The sequence below is a fragment of the Aquila chrysaetos genome, chromosome 13 (assembly GCF_900496995.4).
Source record: "Aquila chrysaetos chrysaetos chromosome 13, bAquChr1.4, whole genome shotgun sequence".
In the NCBI taxonomy this organism is placed as follows: Eukaryota; Metazoa; Chordata; class Aves; order Accipitriformes; family Accipitridae; genus Aquila; species Aquila chrysaetos.
Window position 1 is genome coordinate 7,682,758 of NC_044016.1, and position 20,408 is coordinate 7,703,165.

The window sequence follows — 20,408 nt, forward strand, 5'->3', positions numbered from 1 at the left end:
CATGTGGAAATTGCTTTCAGAGAGAGTCTTGAGGTCAAGAGGCAAACGGGATTAAGAGAGTGAATGAAACACTTAGAAGGCTAATGAGACTGCTCCTAACAACTCTGTTAGAAGGAATCAAAAGCACTAGGTCTCTCGCCTTCAGGAGCATTTGCCAAGGCTTGGATATTGTAGCTGTTCCGTGGTTGTCCACTGAGGGGGTTCATTCAATCTTTTGCTGAATCTCTTTGCTCTCTGAGGCTCAATTTCAGAGTAGGTGGGTCACTGGGATTGCCCACAGTGCCAATTCGTTTGTATAGCATGGAGGGAATCACCAAAAGCATTTTTTTTTCTGTGTGTGTAAATACACCTATGCGTACTATGTAAATTGAAACTATTTAATATGCATAGTTTTTCAGACCTCACTAAGATTTATGGCTGAAAAGTCTGAAGGCATGACATTGTCAAGGAGAAAAGTTATGTTTATCACCTTTTTGCTTGCAGGCTCCATTTTATATACTGACCTCAGCAAATGTAGCAATGAAGACAGCAATATAAAGGAAAAAATAAAAACAAAGCTTCACAGCTGCTTACCCATGCATGTTCCCAAATCCTACACTGAGCTAAGTTTGAATTTTGCAAAACCTTTTCTTTATAATGGGCTGAACAAGGACTCAGGTTAAAACAACCTCCTTCTCCCTTCCTCTCCCTGCTCCCTCCCCAAATCTGCACTATGTAAGATCCTCACACCAAAGTTTGCAGTTTAAAATAAAATTTCTGAGCTCTTCCTGATATCCATGTCTCTTTGGAATACCTTAGTGGAATGTGCATGTCCCAATCCTCTGAGCAGTGGCTCAAGATCTCTGCTGTTCCCCAGCGGGCCAGGCTGCAGGACGTCGACCCAGCCGGGATGACAGAATGCTTGGAAGCCCCCATCACTCTCCTGAGCCCAAGCTGAAGTTTTATTTACACGAAGTTTGCCAGAAAAACATTAGTCATGAATGAAATATCCATAAGATCACACAACTGTCCTCCTAAGCTTTTATTTCATCTATTTTGAAAGGATGTATAATTTTACAATACAATGCAGTCTTTTAAGAAATGCTGTGGATAAGAGACAACTTATATTTGCAGTGACAAATGGTACAGATGAAGAGACCTGTTGTTTATCGTCCAACATGGTAGTTGCATACGTCCTTCGCCTGGTGAAGCAATTCCTTATTTGTGTATTGAGCGCTAATTATGTTTGCTCTGTGTTCGACACAGAGGACGTTGCTCACTCCCGTGGCATTTACAGTTAGTGATAATCACAGGCAGTGTAGTCAGATGTAGGTGGTATCTAAATCAAAAGCCAAAGGCGTGCTGATTTTGTTAAACCTATAGGTGGGAACATCACTATTTCCTTCACCAGGAGCAGAGTTTATCCCTGTCACAGGCACCCTGCATTATCCCAGCCCCTCCTGGGAATTGAAGGTGTGATCCAAGAGTCAGGAGGGAGCCAGTCAGTAGACAGGACAAAAAACGGGATGCCTGGGAACTGCATGACCCCTCTTCTCTTCTGGTCTTGACACCCTGATGAGAGCACGGTGGGAGGATGAGGGCAGAGGAGAAGCAGCGCTCAGGCTGTGCTTGGGATTAGAAATGTGTTCCCTGGCAGGGAAAGCTTTGGTGATTCATTATCAGAGCCTCCATGGGTCTGAAACAATTTTGCTGCACATTTCTCAATCCCTATTCTGCTCATCCTGCAGATAACTAAGCGACAGGCAAAGACTCTTTTGAGAAAAAAAGATGTTAGAAGTGAGAAATAGCATCACAGCAGCAACTGGCAGAGCTGCTGCAGATAAGGGCTTGTGACGATTTCCATTACCCTGTTGTTTGAGTGCTCGTGGTTCAGCCATTAAAATTAGTTTGGAGCTAAAAACCGACATTGAGCTGCTCATCTCTAACACTGAACGCACACAAGGTATGGATTTTATAGCGTAGGTTCCCCATTCTTGGCAAAATTTGTAGTAAATAGGTTTGCCCTCATCCGTTAGCTGCAGGCACAGACTTACGCATGCAGTTTGCAGGTACGGGGGACAGAGCTACGAGGGAAATTATCCAGGTGTGGACCCAGAGCTTGTTCTCTGTCCTCAAAATGGGCAGGCTGCCATATGGCTGAGCATATAACACACCCCAGAGCTGCTCCATGTATGCCAGTGAGAACAGCACACAAGCACTGGCATACTCAGCTCTGCCTACTGCTGCTTCTTGGACATGCAGCTGGGCTAAGTTGTGACATTTGCCGGCCCCTGTTTGGCCATGATGCCAGAAAGAAAGCTTTTTTTTTTTTTTAAAAGATAATGCAAACCATAAGTTTCAATCCTTTATATTTTTATTTTTGGAACCTGTTTAGTCAATGATCTGTGACCTTAAAAGTGTAATGAAACTCCAGTTTCCATCCCTTTCTGTCCTTCAACAGCCCCTGGGCAGTGCTGCTACTGCTAATAGTTGCTGAATTGTGATGTAAGGCTGCCCGTGTGGGCAGGGAAGTACATCTTCAGTAATATAACAGGAAAAGTCCCTCTGGAGTGCTTATTTCTGAAGAGGTCATTCTGCACTGTAGGAACTGTAGGAAATGGAGAAGATAAATCTTCCTGAATGTGTGTTGCGCCTGTACAGACACGTGGGGATCTGGTAGCCGCTGTTGTCAACACATATGTCTACTGCAATGCCTCTGCAAATTCCTCTTGGAAAAATTGTTCTTCCTAGTGATTTTCTGTGGTGTTTCTGAAACACCACGTGTGCCTGACCACTGCTTATTGGGTGGATTTTCCCTGGCCAAGTAGCAAAGCAGAATGGGGCCAGGACGTGGAGGGGAACTGGGATATCTTACACCAGGTGAAGGGTGTAATCCTCTCTTTGGGAAGGAGAAGAGCCAAAAGGGATCAGAGAGCTGGTGACAGAGAGCTTGCTTTCACAGGATGACTGCAGGGATGGTAACTGCCCCTTGCTGAACATTAATCCCATAATGGCCATAGGCTCAGCAGACCCACTTCTGTTGCCCCACCTGAAGACCATAATCTACTCAGCTTCCACAGGGGCTGTGTGACCATGACTTAATTAACGCTCATCAAGAAAGAATCTTTCACTTCATTATATCATCACTTCTTATTTTTACATTCCTTCGATTAAAACCATGAGTAATTACTCGCACTGTTGACTTTGGCATCTCCTTTTAGATCTCCTGCGATAAGCAGTGGACAGGGGGGTGACTCAGAGCACTGGACTGATCTGGGGGTGGTGTCTAATTTAGGCAGCAATGGTCGGGTGCCTCATCTGGGTGGTTTGGGTACCTCATCTGGATGGCATGGCTATCTAGAAAGGAAGAGGACTAAAATCCTGAATGAAAGTCCCTTGACAGGATTCAGAGCAGACGCACGTGATAACTAGAGTGACAGTGTTTACCGTACTATTGCCGCATCTGACTTTCTTGCTGGCCAGATGGGATTAGTCATATTTGAAAACTACTTTAATCAGTCTAATAGTAAATGCACTCACTCGGCTAGGAAAAACCCTTTTCATTTTTGAGGAAATCCGCTTGATTTGCCTGATGCAGCACAAATGATTGGCACAGCTCAGAAATATTTGCACAATGCTCTGTCCTGGTGTACAGGTGATTGTTTTACTTGCCTTTGCTGTCGAAACCTTTCTCTTCTGCTAGGTTACAGCCACTTACACTGGCTTCCACAGCATATTAAGGCTGAGTCACCGCCTCATAAATAACATACAAAGTCCTGCAAGTTTACTGTATCTTTATTATTAGATCTCTGTAATTAACGACCTTATTTTGGAGAAGAGGGAGGGGAATCAGTGTTCTCTGAGCGTGTTTATAAAAGCAAAATTGAGCAGGGCTTTAGGAAGAAGAGCAGAATTTAGAAACAATGGTGAAGAACACCCAAGTGTTGTTTATGCCATCAGCCCGTCTTAGTGTGTTGCTACTGATGCAGGATTCATATAGAACTGAAATTCTGACGCATGTCCTGGAACACTTTTACTGGTTTGATCTTGGCGCTGAGAGACATCTGCCCCAGATGCTTCCTTCTGGGTCTGCTCTTCACCGTTTTATGTCCTAAACAGTCTGTTTTCAAGTCAACTGGGATCTCTAAGCCACCAATGGGATCTTTGGACGGGATCTTATCCCTCAGATGGTCACTCTGGAGTTTGTAGGGCCACTTCTGGAGTATGGGATAATCTGACTGGCTTGCAAAGTGCCAGGTCCTCTTTTCCTTGTCTCAGGCAGGTGTCACTGAGGACTGGTCAACGTGCTGACAATGCTCTGAAGACATACAAGGTCCATTACTATGAGCTCACTCGAAACTGTTCTTTAGTGGTGAGGAAGGAGGCCAGCCTGGGGGTTGGTGTGGTTGTTGCCATGGGGTGGCGTGGGCAACACTGGCTCAGCTGTGGAGGACTGGTACTACCACTGCTTCCATCTGTAGTGACTCTTTCCAGCCAGAGCTCAAAGGATGACCCATGAGTTACAGAAATCACCTGCAAAAGGCCACCATGGTGAAGTGATGGAGCAATACAGTGTTGCATGCTAATGATCGTTATAGTAGTGACAGCCTGCCCCACACCTCCGTGAATACCACACACACCAGTTCAGGTGCTGCTTTGAGAAAGTGAAGGGGGCTGTGATTAAAGCTTGCCCATCCAGTTCCTAATATCTGCAGTTCACTGCTGAACAGAGAAACAAGGACTGAGCTGACCAAAACCACCAGCAGACACTGAAGTGAAGTTACAGCTGTACTCCTTCAGAGACTACTATAAGCAGAGCAGAGCTGCGTAAACCCAGAACAGTGGCATGAACATCTGACTAAGAGATGTCTTTCCAATACATTGCACCTGCTGCAGGGCTGTGCTGGTTTTGGCTGGGATAGAGTTAATTTTCTTCATAGTAGCTAGTATGGGGCTATGTTTTGGATTTGTGCTGGAAACAGTGCTGATAACACAGGGATGTTTTCCTTACTGCTGAGCAGTGCTTACCCAGAGCCAAGGCCTCTTCTGCTCCTCACCCCACCCCACCAGCGAGGAGGCTGGGGGGGGCAAAAGGAGTTGGGAGGGGACACAGCCGGGACAACTGACCCAAACTGACCCAAGGGATATCACAGACCATATGGCATCATGCTCAGCGTATAAAGCTGGGGGAAGAAGAAGGAAGGGGGGGACGTTCGGAGTGATGGCATTTGTCTTCCCAAGTCACCGTTAGGTGTGATGGAGCCCTGCTTTCCTGGAGATGGCTGAACACCTGCCTGCCCATGGGAAGTGGTGAATGAATTCTGTGTTTTGCTTTGCTTGCGTGCACGGCTTTTGCTTTACCTGTTAAACTCTCTTTATCTCAACCCATGAGTTTTCTCACTTTTACCCTTCCGATTGTCTCCCCCATCCGACCGGGGGGAGTGAGCGAGCAGCTGTGTGGTGCTTAGCTGCCAGCTGGGGTTAAACCTTGACAAGGGCAAAGTGCTTCTGGGATCTGAGGCCAGGGGCACTACTTGCTGGTAGGGATTTTGTAGCCAGCTCAGGAGCAGCCATGTGGCTGCCTAGTGAGAACGGGATACTTATAAAGACTGAAGGAGCTCATTAGAGGTCAGGAGAACTACAGGAATTGGACTGGAGTAAGAAAAAGGACTGGTCAGCTGTTGGATGCATGCCAAATTGCTTTCAGCGCGTAGCAGGGAGAAAAATGATTATTGGTCTAACCAACAAATTAATCTCTCAAGGAGGTATCTGAGTAGATGGTAGGTGTGGTGATAATCCTTAGTGGGCTGGGGAAGCAAGCCCATAGTGTGTAATCTCCACTGCTGACACCTCTTGTGTGAGTCCCTACACTGTGGTTTCACAATCCATCAGCTGCAGGATCATCAGCGTGGGAAAACAGAAGTCGTTAGAAATGCCTGGGACATTAATATTAACCCTAAATAAACTTGGGTTTATTTTTTCTACCTTGCAATTTGAGAGAAGGGCACTGTGATTTCCTATTAAGAGCAGCCAGCCTAACCCGAGTGTGGGTAATCCACCTTCTAAGCAAGAATAAGTATTTTGCACAAGATCTATATTTACAGCCAAATACTGCTTGCTGTACTCTCACAAGTGGGCACAAGGGAGCCAGCTTCCTCTTCTCCCTCAATTGCATCACATTGTTTTCCTTCTACCAAGAGTGGTAGGAGTCCCTTGGGAAGTCCCTCAATCCCATGAGTCAACTGAGCAGGATTTGCCTTAAAATTTTAATAATTGCAAGCATTGATTATACTGATTAGCTGATTATACTGTCCCACTGCTCTGTTACTGATTTATGTGGTAAGACTGTGGTCTGCCTTCTTGAAGTTTGCTTGCAAGCATGAACCACAGAGACAGGCTTACCCGGTAAGAGCCAAATTGATCTGTAGTTTTCTCCTACCATCTTTAACCCTCAATGTCCTTCCCTCATCTCCCAGTGGCTTTAGTATATTTACCTCACAAAGGAAGAGGGGACACCTGAACCACGGCGAGAGAACGTGCTGTTCCCCTTGGAACGTCTTTTTTAGAGGCTCGGCAAGGCCAGCGCATCATGCTAAGCTAAAAGTGGTGATGACCTCCCAAGGAAAGAACTTGGCACCAGCAACCTGCAAGCTGGTGTCCCCCATCACCTTGCCTCACCTGCAGGGATTAGCAGGGGCTTAGCCTCCTGCACCCAGTCCGGGAAGTCCTGGCAGCCCCCAGTGTTACAGTCAATGGGCTGAAATCAAGGGGGATCGCAGGCGTGTTGTGGGACCCAGCTAGCAGCTGTGAGAGCAGAAGGAAGCGAGGATTGGTTTTCTGGTGGGAGGGAGGCTCTATGGAGGCAGGAGATGCTTTTGATTAAACTGTCATCCCTTTCAAAGGGAAAATCTCTTCAATGAAAGCTGCATAAACCTGCTTGGGGCTTATTGGCCTTTGGTACAATAGACTGGCAAGGGAAGCACCCTCTGTAGTTTAACTGGTTTGTCGTATCAGCGTAAGGAAGATGGTGAGTGTAATTATTGCTCACCGCCTCGGGAAAGTGGAGGAGGAGGGAGAAAAGCTTGTCCTGTGACCCAGAGCACTTTGCTTGTTTAGTAATCAGATGAAAATTTGGAGCCCATTAATACGAATTTCGCTTTCCCTGTTGCCTGACTTTGGCTGCTTGGGGGTGACTGCTGGTCGTTCGACCATGGTGGGAGGCATGGGATTTGTGAAACAGGCAGAGGGTGCTGAGGAGCCTCTGCTGTACCTGCTCTCCCTGCGCTGGCGATAAAGCAAGCTGTGGCTTGCACTGTGGTAGTCATAAGTAGAACAAGGTCAACTGCCTATTTCAGTCAACATGACAGAAATAGAGTTGATCTCAATAAGATCCCAGCTCTTTCTTCCTGTTAACTTCTCAGCTCCAATTTTAGGATTGCTGTAATCAAGCTGAGGAAGAGGCTGTTTATCCCATGGAGGGGAAGTTGCTTGAAGCCCAGGCAGGAGGAGGGGAGTTGCTTGAAAATGTACTTTGAGAAATGACTCTGGCTCACGGGGATGGTCTGTGTGATTCAGGAGTTGTTCCCGTCCAGTCATCAGTGTGGCCATGCAGAAGGTACATGGGTCAGAAGAGGACCTGTTCTCCTTCCCTTCTAGCAGCAGTCGCACCGAAGGAGGGAGGTAGTTGGTCTGAACCATCTAGTGTGGCTGAGCAACAGTTTCCAGGTTTGCAAGTCTGCCCATCCATTAAACTGTTAAAACTCTGGCTTTGCGCAGAGCCTTCCCTGCCTGCTGCCAAGGAATATTGATGCTCTTTTCGTTGGAGGCGAGATGCTGACAGCTCTGTCTAATACAGACGGAAATGGGGTGGGGTGGAAACTGGCACTGAATGCTAATCTAAATGAGCAGCAACTTACAATACAAAGCCTCCGCCATAAACAAATTAGTTAGGATGTTCTCTTAGGACAAACATTCAGAGTGGTTTTATGATAGTTCAATTAGTTTCCTCTGAAACACCTGCGAATGCCAAAGCGCAGTGCTGCTGACGGCTGACTGATGCACTTTACCTTGCAGCCTGCCCGTGCGTGTCCTCCGTCCCCTCGTCTCCCCTGGGCTGGAGGGCGGGCCGGGAGCCTGGGGTCCTTCTCCAGGCCTGGCGAAGGCTCAGGCAGACTTTGAGCAAAGGAGTGGAGGCGGTGGTTTCCCCACATGGGTGGTGCTTTGCCGGTGAAACTCTTCTGCACTTTGTCCCTGGGCAGGGGCAGAGGTGCCCACCCCGGTGGCTGCTCGCTGCTGCCCCTCTGCTGTTTTGGCACAAGTGCCGGTGCAAATTCAAGAACTGACCTGGTGTGAGGAGAGGTAGAGGAAGGGGGATCTGTGCCTCTTCTGCTGGTTCCGGTCTTGATGGGATGAGCTTGCCACGCCACGTGTCCGCACACATGCACAGGCCAGTGCAGAGCAGGCAGCGAGGCAGGAGCTGGAGGTGACGCAGGCACAAAATGCTGGGTTAAAAAGTTGCTTGCAAACCAGGACTGCTAGTGCTGGTTATCTGGGCTGCAGTATGACCCCGGTAGTCAGGTCGCTCATGGCAGTGAGTGGGGCTGGTAAGAGCTCAGCTCTGCTATAGACACGCATCTGCTGTCTAGCGGGGCTTCATCTGGCCGTGCAGCATTGCACTTTTTCACACCCCTGACCTTCAGAGCCTGGCTGGTGTTTGCAGCCAAGCAGGATAAAAACTGCGGTCCAGGTGGAAGGCCTGATGTGGAAGCTTGCTCTGGAAGATGAGAACCTTCTCACGTAAGACAGGAGCTGCCCTTCCCGCATGGGGGCCGTACAGGGGCTGCTGCTGAAGCAGCTACAGTGGCAGTTGAAACAAGCGTCTCTGAAGATCTGTTCTGGTACGTTTCCAAGTGTGGATAAGTGATAAAGGTCATATTCCTGTCCTGCTTCCCCTTTTGTTTATGGGGGTGGAGGTAGAAATATGCAAGACAGAGTATTTTCATTCTTGTGGCTCAGGAGGGAGGAGCCGCATCAGCCAGTGAAAGAAAAACCAGGAGGGAGAGCACACAAAAAGCAAGAGTTGTCACTTCTGGCAGGCAGGCAGCCATCCTCCCCAGCACAAGGAGGAAAGGGCTTGGCCTTACCCGCCTTTGCAAAGGGGCAGCAGGACTCAGGTTTGCCCGGGAGCACACCTACAGCATCTCTCAGCCAGGGGCCTGGAAAGACCCTCAAAAGCCCCCGTCCCACGGTGTCAGCTGCAGCGTGCCCTTGCCTACCCTGTGCACGTCTGTCTGCAGTTCCCAGGCTGCTGGGACAGGACAGCGGGATATTTGCCTCTGGGAAGGAGACCTTGTGCCAGTGAGCCGAAAGGCAGCATTTGCTCTCACTGAATCGATAGGGCGGTGTGGGTGCGATGGAGAGCACTATTTGGCCCAACTGGCTGTCAATAGTGCTGCAGCTTTCTCAGCTCACAGTTATTGTCAGGACAGCAACTATTCATGCACTTATTTTCCAATAGATCTGATTTGAATAATTCACCTTCCCTGATCTCTTTTTGAAGCCAGGAGGGCCTAGCCTTTATGACCCCAAACTGATGAACAGAGCTGTAGGATTGATTCCAGCTGAACTTCCTCCAGTCCTCTTGCTCTGCTCCCCCTCACCAGTGTCTTCCCCTTTGGCTCTCCTAAGGAGAGCCAGGGCAAGGGATCTCACCCAATCTCTAAGAAAAGGAAGTAAGACTGTGTCTGGCCTGAACGCAACTTATAAATAAAGACCTTCAGAAAGCAGTTCCTTTTTTCTTTTCACACTCTCTTACTCCTCCCTCCCTGGCCCTCATGTCCCCTCCTGCGTGGCACAGATGTGCTGCTTGTCCATTCCTGTTGATGGGCTCCTGGCGTTGCTTTGTGCTGGTGGTGTGGGGGTTGCAGGAGCACACCTGAAGACTTCTTGTGACCAGAGTCTGTTCTGCTCCCTATGGTGCCTGTACCCTGGGGAGATCAGTAACTGCGTGCTCACCCAAACAGCTGCTGCTTAAAAAGGAAATCATAATGATAAAAGAACTGTAAAAAAAATTAAAATCTGTGTCTGTCCTGCTGAGGTTCCTGGCCAGGCTACAGCCCGAGATGGTTGGAGAAGCTTAAATACAAATGAGCAAGTTGGACCCAGGCAGGTTTGAAAAACTAGCTGACTTTACTGAAGCAAACTCCTGTTTAATCATTCCTCTGTTGCTTTAAAGGAGGCATATACTGCCAGATAAGTGCAAATATGTTTGTTTTGAAGCCCTGGGTAAATGTCCTGTAGAGGAATTAAAATGTCAATCTGTAGCTGCATTTGTTTAATGAAATTGTATAAACAAGGCTGTGAGCACAGATCACCTTCTCACTTGAGCGCTTCATCTTAAAGGTGTTGAACCACTTCCCGCTCCTCCCAGCACGCAGCCATCCCCATGCTCTGTCAGCAGAAAGGTCACAGGGGTGCTCACAGGGCTGCTGGAGGCAAATTCCCCCGGGTTAGCTTGTCCCCTACTTTAGCTGCTGTTCAACCTAACCCATCCCACCTGCTGCAGCTGAAGGTGCCTGCAGAGTGGTCTCGAGCCAAGATCTGCCACCAAGCACCAGGAAGGCAAGGATGTCTGCAAGCACTGCTGGTGAGCATCCGACCACAGCCCCACAGCAGCAGCCAAGAGCTAAGCTGGAGCAGGCATGGAGGTTAGCATATGCGGGTTGACTTCACCTGTCTGACCGACCGCCTGCATTGTTGCTTTGTTTAAGTGATGCTGCTCACCGCTGCGACATCCTTGCCCAAATGGTCCCGTGGCACGCTCCGGGGAAGGGACACCTGGCATGGCCCGTGGCTTACCAAACTCACACCGGCTGCTTGCTGGGCAGCAAAAGCATCCAAGTGGAGTTACAGTGCTATAGCTATTGCATTTTAATTTCTCACTTGGTCATTTTATAGCAGCTTCCCTGCTGAGGATAAGCCATAAAAAGCAAGCAGGAGTACAAGGATACATCTTTATGTTTACTACTGGATCTCATATTCCTTATAAATTAATTTTGTGCAAGGTTTTAAACCCACCCCCTTCTTTAGAAGATTAACTGTTTGTCTAAAGGGGATTATGTTTCCACTTGTACTACAGGATTAGTTAAGAAGGAAGTTTGTATTTTACTGAGGAAGGTGCTGTGAAAACAGACTTCAAAAAAAAAAGGAAAAAAGAAAAAGGGTTATCCTTTTCTTGCAAAAGTCTAACAGAAATTAAATCAAGTGGTTTCTCAGCTTTGCCTGTGTAGTGAACTGACATTCCTAATGAGGACAAACAAAGGTGCGATGTGATGTATTAAAGCCAATCAAGAATCAGAGTGCTTCAAAAACCAAATGGGCAAACTTACGTAGTGAACACATAGGAGTTCAGTCTGGCCCCAGGGAGATCTGCTTTTAGCCAGTTCATGTGATACCTGCTGAAGTGCAGGATACTGGTTTGCAATTTAAATACTGTACTGGTTAACACCTTTGCTTTCCCCAGGTTTCCCAATTTTCTGCTCCATGGTATAAGCTGTTGTGTGGCTTTGGGCAAGTCATTCAACCTCTTGCTTCCCATTTCTACTGGTAAAATTGCTCTGTTTATATCCCAGCCTCAGGAGGGACAGGCAACTGTCCTTTATTGTCTTTACACAGCCTGTTATGGTGAACACCTAACTTTGGTTGTTACTCTGCTCCTAAAACCGAAACAATGCTACCACTGAGAGGGCAGCGCTGACAGGAGTAGACACAGGAGTGCCCAGTCCTGCAGTTGTACGGACCACAAAGCATGCAGTGGTCATGGCGGAGGGATGCACCATCTCGTACATCAGGTCAAATCCTTTCTTCACACATCACTTCGAAGGAGATTTGTATGTTCGGGGGGGACAGGACAGCAGACCTTCCTGTCTGCTTGGACGCAGGGTGGCTGTTGTACATGGCTTTGTTGGCAAAGGTAATTATTTATTTTTTTTTAATCCTAAACAAGAGAAAAGGTCCCTGATTGTAGAGCGGAAGATAAGAATGGTTGACGTGGAAGAAATCTTTCAATAACAAGGGACTCTTTAGTCTGAGAGCACTTAAGGGATGCCTGTGTTATTGGCGAGAATTTTGATGGCTTCTTTTTCATATCTGTTAAATATTCAGCATGTTTTTAGCAATCTTTACCCTTTCTGTGAGGTTGAACGGGTTTGATTGGATTTTATGCAATTAGTATACTGTGAGAGTTTGTGAGGATTTGCTTCAATTCTGAGATGATTTCTCTTTGTCTGCTTGTGGTTTTCTACAAATATCTGAGCAAGTGCACCATGATGGCAAAAGCATTTGAGGAAAATGAATGTCAAAATCCCATGTGCTGCTACTGCTGGAAGAGGGAATTTAACTAAGATCTGCCAGCTTTCATAGTAAGAATGCTTGTATGCTTTTCAGAAAATAGAGGTTTAGTTGTTAGGGGATAGATAAGTCGTGTCTCTTATGGGTGTTAAATTACAGAAAGCAAAAGCATTTAGAAAGCTGTTCATTGAATATGCTCAGAAAAAAAAATCACAGCGGGTTGTGGTTTCTGAGAGCAGGAAAAAGGCCAATCTTATGTCATAGGCTAATAAAATATATTAAGGATGAAGTCAGTAAAAGTTCTGTAGGAAATCCTCTGAAACCGGGGACGAATAGCAACTTATAGTCAACTTTCTTAGAAAAATATAAAGTTAAGTCAAATTTATGAGACAAAAGTACATTTGGCCTCCCTTTGTATTGTAAGAAAACTTGGCAAAGGCTGCGTATCCTTCAGAAGGGAGCACTGCTTGCCACAGGTGAGCTCTGCACGGCTCTTCTGTGAGGTGAACTCCTCCATAAACAAGTCACAAAACATTTCCTCGGCGCACGTTGTTAGTACTGAGAAATTTGGTCAGAAAGTAAAAGATAGCTAAATCAATGATTCCAAGTGTTTTCTAGTAAATGTTTGCTTTAGGACACATCTGGCTTTGGGAGGATGCCCAAACACAGAAACCCAGTTTCCAGCTCCCCTGGTTGGAAGGACCATTTCAGGCGGTGAATTGAACACAAGCCCATGGAGAGCTCCTTCCCCAAGCCTGAGCGTGGCTTGAAAGGGCAGTTTTGAGAGAAGCACGAGCTAACCCTCCTCTCTGCAGTGAGCCCAGTGCCAACCTCAGCAAACCACGGACAAAGAGGAATAGAGAGCATGAAAATGCTACAGTGGTGTCTCACGCTGACACCTCCAGGGAACTGCACCATGTTTGTGGAGAGAGTCTGAGACCAGTGCATTTCTGCATGGATCTGTTTGCCGTCTCACTGGGGAGGGCAGCAATTGCACGCTGGTACTAGAAGCCTGATTTGCCTTTATGCTAGGTATTACAGTGACTTACATTTTATAAGCCTTCAGAAGGTAATACTTCCAGACTGTGGTCTTTGCTGGTGTGAAGATGAAGCCGCTCCATGACTTAGTTGCTCGAAGTCTTTGCCCACGTGTTTGCTCTCAGTGGGAGCAGATTGCAGGAGGTGAAGCTGTTGCATGCGAGAGCCTTCCCCCGGCTCCCCTTTCCTTTCCAGCGTGCAGGAGAACTGCTGCCTTGCTGTGGCATCGCAACAGTGGAAACCAAAAGTCTGAGTTTGTGCTGGATGAGTCACTGTCCTGCGAGGAACATTTAGGGGAAAGCAACTGATTGTTTAAGGGGTGGCTGTGAGAATGACTTGACTTGCTGTTTATGTTAGAACTATTCACCAAAAAAATCAAGTACTCAGTGCTTCTGAAATCTTGCTACCTGTTTTCATGTTTTTTACTCTAAATTGCTGAATGCTGATACTACTGCATTTTTTGTAATAGTCCTGGTTGGATTTGGTAGTCACAGCTTGAAAATCCCAGTTGAAAAATGAATTCTCCATGTACACTCCAGAGCCAAAATCTTTGGGGGCTAATTTAGATTCAGTGTTATCATACTGACAACATCCTATCTGCTCTAACTTCACCCTTCCTCCTCTAGCTCAAAGGGGTGTAGGTGAAACTCTTGGGCACTCCCTCTGTCACGGAGGGCATGGTGGGATGCATCATTCTGGTGATGCCACTTTCCCTGTCTCTGACTTGGTGGGTTGATACGTGATGGATTGATACGTGATGAGATGCGGTTGCTAAACCAGGAAATGCTAAAATGGATTGCACAGTGGGGAAGGAATGGGTGCAAAAATCTCGTGCTGCTGCCAGGTCCCCTCCCGGTGTTTGATGAGTTGATCCATACGGCTCGAAAATCAATTTTCACCTTTTCCCTTGTAGTGCACCCGTAGCGAGGGTGAGAGCTCATTATTTTACCCATGTCAAGGTCTGACAGAAAGGATGAAAGGGATTTATACTTATCCTCGTAACTGGTCCCTAAAATCTCGTCCTCAAGCCTGTATTGCTTTCCTTTTCACGCCGGGAGAGTCCAGTCTAATCTGAATGTTCACGACCAGGATGGACTGGCAGTGTGCCAGAAGCTGGATTTGATCAGAATTTGTGTAACACGGAGCAACTGGATCCATCTTTAACGTGGAGGTCAGGCAGGAGGAGACCTACAGGCCTAGCCGGCTCCAGGCTGTGTGCGGGGCGACATCTCCTGCCCTCCCCGTGATTTATAGCTGCCGTGCAGGGAAGTTATTGTTTTTCTACTCAAAGTATCTTGTGCGGGCTTATTTTTGTTGGAGGCGGATCGCTTGGAAGAGCATCTAAAAAGCAGCCTCCTTGATTTGACGCCACTTGTACCTCACCGCGCTGCTTGTCGGGGGGGGGGGGGGGGCTGGGGAGGGCCCGCAGCACTGCCCCGAACCTCCAGGAGCCGGGGGGCTTTGCTCTCCCTGCCCTCCTTTGAAGGCGGCCGGTGGTCTCGCTGGCCCTTTCCCGTAGGTTGTGGAAATAGCTCTGCCTATGGCTCTGGCTCGCTTTGGGTGGCGGTGGCGGGGAGGTGGCGCGTCCCTCCGAGGGGCAGCTCCCTGACGGGGTGGCGTGGCGCAGGGGGCGGCAGGCCGGGGGTTGCTGGGGTGTTGGTGGCTCTTCCTGGTGAAGGGACTGATTTGGGACGGTTTTTTTGGGGGGGGGGGGGGGGGTGTCGCACCGGCAAGGCCCGTTCGTTACCCAGGCGCCTCAGGCCGCCCCGGGGCCGCGGGTGCGCGCACCGTCCTGCGGGGGGCGCTGCGGCGGGGGGGGGGGGGGGTGTGGGGTGTGGGGCGGGGGCGCGCGGCCCGGCCGCCTCCGCCTGTCAACGGGGAGCAGCTGCTGCCCCGGGGCGCGGGCCGGCGCCGCGCCCTCCCGATTGGCTGCCGATGACATCACCGCCCCGGCGGCCGGCGGGCCGGCCACGCCTCCTTCCCCGCCCCGCCGCCCGCCGCCGCGAGGTGATTGGCCGGCGGGGCCGCCCGTCGCCGCCCGCCCCGCCCCCGCCGAGCCGTACATTTACGCGGTAGCAAAAGAGAAAGTAACGAGGATGGTGCGGGCGGCGCGCGGGACGCGGGGCGGGCGGCGCGCGGGGCAGCGGGCGCGAGAGGCAGCGGCGGCCGCCGCGACGCACCGGGCCGGAGCGCGCCGCGCCGGTGAGTGCGGGGGAGCGGAGCGGAGCGGGCCGCGGGGGCCGCGGGAGCCCGGGCAGGGCTGCGGCCGCGGGGGAGCACCGGCCCGGCCCGGCCCGGCTCGGCTCGGCTCGCCGCGCGGGTGGCGGCGGCGGCCCTGGGTCCCTGCGCTCGGGGGTAAAACTTCGGTTTCCCACTTCTCTTGAGCTTCTTTCTTGTTTCCCCCGTCCCTAGCTAGGGGACCTGGGTTATCTCCCTCGTTTATTTAATTTTACTATTTTTTTTTTTTTTTAATTGCATCAGGCGAACGCGCTCAGGGCTTGTTTATCCTTTTTCTAAACGGCGAAAAGGGCAAGGGGAGGTTTGGGAAAACAAGAACAAGCTGGAAAACCTCCCGGCTGAGCCGCTGCCGCCGCCGGGCCGCTCCGCCCGGCCCCGGGACCTCCGCCGTCCCCCGGGCGGGTGGGTCGCGGCACCTTGCCTCGCTCCGGAGGTGCCCGCGGGTTTGCTCCGTAAAGCGGTGGCTGCTTGGGGGGGTGGGGGTGGCAGCGTCCTCCGGGCCGCCCCGGGAGGAGGAGGTCTCGCTTTTTGGGATGGGGCATCTCCGTCCCCCTTTATCAACGGGCCCGGTGCAGAGCTGTATGGGGAGGCGAACCGGTGTTGCAAGCAGTCGCCCGCCTTTGGGGAATTGGTGGAGTTCGTGAAGTTGCTGCTAGGATGTGTCTTCCAGCGAGAGCCGCAGCTGCCCCAAGAGTTGCTGGGGAAGGGGAGGCACTGTCTGGGCTTTCTTAGGTGGTTTTGCTCTTGTTGTCTTCCTTCCCTCCCGAGTGGAAAGTGGGGGGGGGGGTTTCTAATCCTGCGTGCTGCCCCTTAGCAAGTGGCAAGGCAGAAGTTGTGTGGGCTGTGACCTTGGCTGGAGTAGAGGGGACCCCTCTTTCTAGAAGCTGTGAAATGTGCTGGGGAGGAGGGAACTTCTGCCTCTGGGACTGCTGGAGATCAGCAGCCTTCCTGGGCCTGGAGCTGGGGCGTTAACTGGGGCTGGACTAACCTCTAACAGGGGGATGGAAGCGCAAGGCGCACGCTTACTTTTTGTAAAGGTCTCCAGAACCTAATTTTCCCGTTTTTTCTCCTGGGTGTTTTTTGTTTAGCTGTACGTGTTCAAGTTTGTGTCCATATCAGAGAATATATTCACGAGCTAATTTTCTTCCAGCTTGCTGGAAAAGTTGCATGTTGCCACTGACACATTCAGCTCCCGTGCGTTCCTCCCAGTAGTAGAGTCAGCCCAGTAGTTGCTTCCCTTGCAGTAAGTAATGGGAACAAGAGAACGTGCCTCTCTGTCATTATCAGTTGCATTCCTTGCAGCCTGGGGTTTCAGAATAGCTCAGCACCATCTGCATGTAGACAAATGCCTCCTCCTGGGTGTAGCTGCTCAGTCCAGGCTAGTCGTGTGTATTCTGCGTGCCATGTGCACACGTGCAGATAGCTGAAGTATTCGCTGCAGGATTGGAAAAGGCTTTTTAGCAGCTACTGTGAGCTGGTAACTGTCAGAAGGGGTTGTTAGGTTGTTAGCCCTGGATAATGGGTGTTGGCAAAGTAAGTTGCTGTATCTGTAGGCTTATGTGATTTCATGATCTGTTTTCATCACCTTTTTCTTCTTCCCATTCCCCCTCCCTTTTTTCTTTTGCAGGGTGATCTTGAGTTCTTCTTAACTTGCTAGTACTCAGCCTCCTCATGCCTCCATCTCCTTTAGACGACAGGGTAGTAGTGGCACTTTCGAGGCCAGTGAGACCTCAGGATCTCAACCTTTGTTTAGACTCTAGCTATCTTGAATCTGCCTCTTCTGCCAGTGAGAGCCACTCCAGTCTGCTCGGCACAGCTGTTGTGTCCCTAAAGACTGCTAATCTCACGTATATGCCCTCATCTAACGGCTCTGCACGCTCCCTGAGTTGTGGATGCAGCAGTGCCAGTTGCTGCACTGTGGCAACGTACGACAAGGACACTCAGGCCCAAACTCAAGCGAGCACCAGCAGCGCTAACGCCGGAGCCTCCACTGCCTGCCCTGCCAACCAAATGGTCAACAGCAATGAGAATGCCGGCAGCTTGAGCCCGCTGGGCGGAGTGGGGAGCCCGGTCTCAGGCACCACCAAGCAACTCGCTAGCATCAAGATAATTTACCCCAATGATCTGGCGAAGAAGATGACCAAATGCAGCAAGAGCCACCAACAGAACCAAGGGCCTGTCATCATTGACTGCAGGCCGTTCATGGAGTATAATAAGAGCCACATTCAAGGGGCTGTCCACATTAACTGTTCTGACAAGATCAGCCGGAGAAGGCTCCAGCAGGGCAAGATCACCGTCTTGGACTTGATCTCCTGCCGGGAAGGCAAGGACTCCTTCAAGAGGATCTTTTCCAAAGAAATCATAGTTTATGATGAGAATACCAATGAGCCAAGCAGAGTAATGCCTTCCCAGCCGCTCCACATAGTGCTGGAGTCGCTCAAGCGAGAAGGCAAGGAACCCCTAGTCCTAAAAGGTAATCCTCCTCTTTGCCCACACGTAGTCTCATGGCTTGCTTTGCAGTGTGTGTACTCTGGTGTCAGCCTTGCTGATGGTTGAACTGTGAAAGCGTCCGTTTATCTCTAGGAAGGCCTGCATACCTCGAGTCACCAGTGGCAAAGCAAATGCCTTCCGTGGGCAAATCATGGAGCTGGTAGCATGGAGATGCTTGCTTTTCTCTGACTGTTGTCCTTGAGTAGCAGAGGGGGTGGGAACTGGAAGGAGGAGGAAACGTGCTTCCTGGTGTCTGTCTGTGCAGACAAAGAATTTCCCCCAGTGCTTGCTCTGAGTATTTATAGCCCAAGGGGCAGAGGTCCGGGAGGGTATACTTCTCTTTTAGCTCATCAGACTGACCTTTACTTAGCAGCCTTATTTTGGTCCATGTAAAACTGAATTCATAGGTGCTGGAAAGGGGCAGTGGGAGAGTAGAAGAAGGGAGGAGGAAAGATGTCAGAGGCCACTTGGTCTGAGGCATTGCGTCATGGACCAGTCAGCAAAACTTGAGGAGCAATCAAGCCTTGTTTTGGTAGTATGGGGTCAGAATAATGGACGGAGGGAGATACTTTGTTCAAAAAGTGATCTGAAAGTGTTGCATTTACATGTACCTATGCTTTCTGTGAAGGTTCTCGTTTTAATGTGGTGTTTGGTCTATCCCTTAATGTTTTGGGGGAAATGAGCCCTACCAATTAAGGCAGCATCCAAGGACACTTCTATTTCTTCTCTTTATTCTGTAGCTCCTATTTATAACAATGCAGCCTTCCAGATTGAATCTGCTTTACCCTGGATGTTTGTGCCATTCAGAGGCATGGTTGGCAGAGACTGGCTGTGGCACTGAGAAACTGTGGAAGGAGAAACCAGGGAAGGAGTTGTTGCTTAGCTTATGCTGTCTGTATTTAATTCACTTAATTTTTCTGTACAGCTTACTACTTCCAACCTGCACAACGTGGCAGGAGAATGGATTAGGCTGATAGTTTATCCCCTCTCCTCTGCTTAGTTTCACGCTTTATAGGAGCGAAGTGTCCTGTGAGATACTCCTCTGTGGGTGTATCTTGTGGAAGCTTAAAATTGCACTGAACTTTCTCCTTGCTCCAGGCAAGTGTATGGTCATGCTGGGCTTGCTTCGATACTTGCTACAGGTTCCCAGTATGCTTTTATTGAGTCTTTCGGGTCACAATGGTGCCCTTCATCTGTAAAAGAGGGAGAGGAGGTGCTTTGCAGAGTGAGGTTCCCACTCTGCAAAAGTGCAGAAGTCCTGCATTTCTGGTGGTAATCATTCTGTCATACAACCCCTGCAACTAGATACACGGCTGTAGTCTGCAAGCCTTCCTAGCCTTAGAAAAGTGGGATGCTGAAGGTGTTTTTCCTCTGTTTCTCTGAAAACACTGAAGCTTCTGTGGCCCTCAAACTGGCAGTTTTTCAGTACCTGAAGTAAGATCCTGGCTGAGGTGGAGCTGCATAGCTGTAGTTGGGCAGCACTGAGCTGTCGGGCCCCACAGGCAGGTTGTGGGCAGCCCCTGCTCTCACCTTCCAATGCTGGTTGCTGCCCCTGGGCACTGCACTGGGTTTAACAGAGTGCTTGCAGGATTGCTCGGGCCGTTTTTGGTTTTCAGCCACTGAGAACCATTAGCATCTGCCTTGAAGACCTGCTTAGCAGAAATCCCCTCCCCAAGTTGTCCTGGAGGCATGCTAGAAGACAAGAGGAAGCCCAAATTCTTTGCTTTTTGGATGTAGTGATCGGCTGGGCCAGAGCAGACCTCACCTGAGGAAGTGTGTAGCGAGGAGCTCACCCCATCAGCTTAACTCCCCTGCCCCCCTTTGAAGTGGGGCTCAAACTGGGGTCAAATGGAGTTGAGTGTAGGATAAAGCAGCATTTAGAAAGGTTGTGGTTAAGTTTCTGAGCCGGAGGAGTGGTGCTGGAAGGGCTCGTTATTTAGTTTCACTTGTCAGATAGCGTTTTTTCCATCATGCTTCAGCAGCCTGGGAGCCGGCGTGAGCCACTGGGTTCAGGCACCAAAATGAAACTGGGGGTAGCTGGGGAGCCCTTTTTGCCTCTGTTTGTTATTTCGAGCGATTTCTTTTGCTCGCTGCAGTCTGGTCCTAATTTATTGCCGCCCCATCTGATCCCTGGTGTTGTGTTTGCAAACACTGGTTGCTAGCCTGGCTGTCCAAGTTTATGTCCCCCTGATCCGGTGCCACCTTCTCCATGTTTGGTGCTGCCTGTCAGCCCGCGGCCCCGTTGCCGTTTTCGTGGCACGGTGTCGCGTTGTGGGGCAAAGCCGAGGGTTGAGTTACAGCTTTGGCTCACGGTG

The 20,408-nt window shown here is 49.7% G+C and overlaps 1 protein-coding gene across 3 annotated transcripts in view; it reads left to right on the top strand.

Moving 5' to 3' along the window:
- Positions 1–11,842: 11,842 nt before the first annotated feature.
- Positions 11,843–20,408, top strand: part of DUSP10 (dual specificity phosphatase 10) — a 31,006-nt gene continuing 22,440 nt past the window's right edge. Inside the window, exons 1-2 of one of the 3 annotated variants that reach the window (XM_030035602.2) lie at positions 11,843–11,950; positions 17,231–18,076. In XM_030035602.2, coding sequence (XP_029891462.1) covers positions 17,275–18,076 — 802 coding nt within the window. In that variant the 5' untranslated portion in view covers positions 11,843–11,950; positions 17,231–17,274. Of the gene's footprint in view, positions 11,951–15,446; positions 15,568–16,254; positions 16,618–17,230; positions 18,077–20,408 lie in introns of those variants that run through there. The other 2 variants (XM_030035601.2, XM_030035604.2) reach the window with 2 other exon arrangements.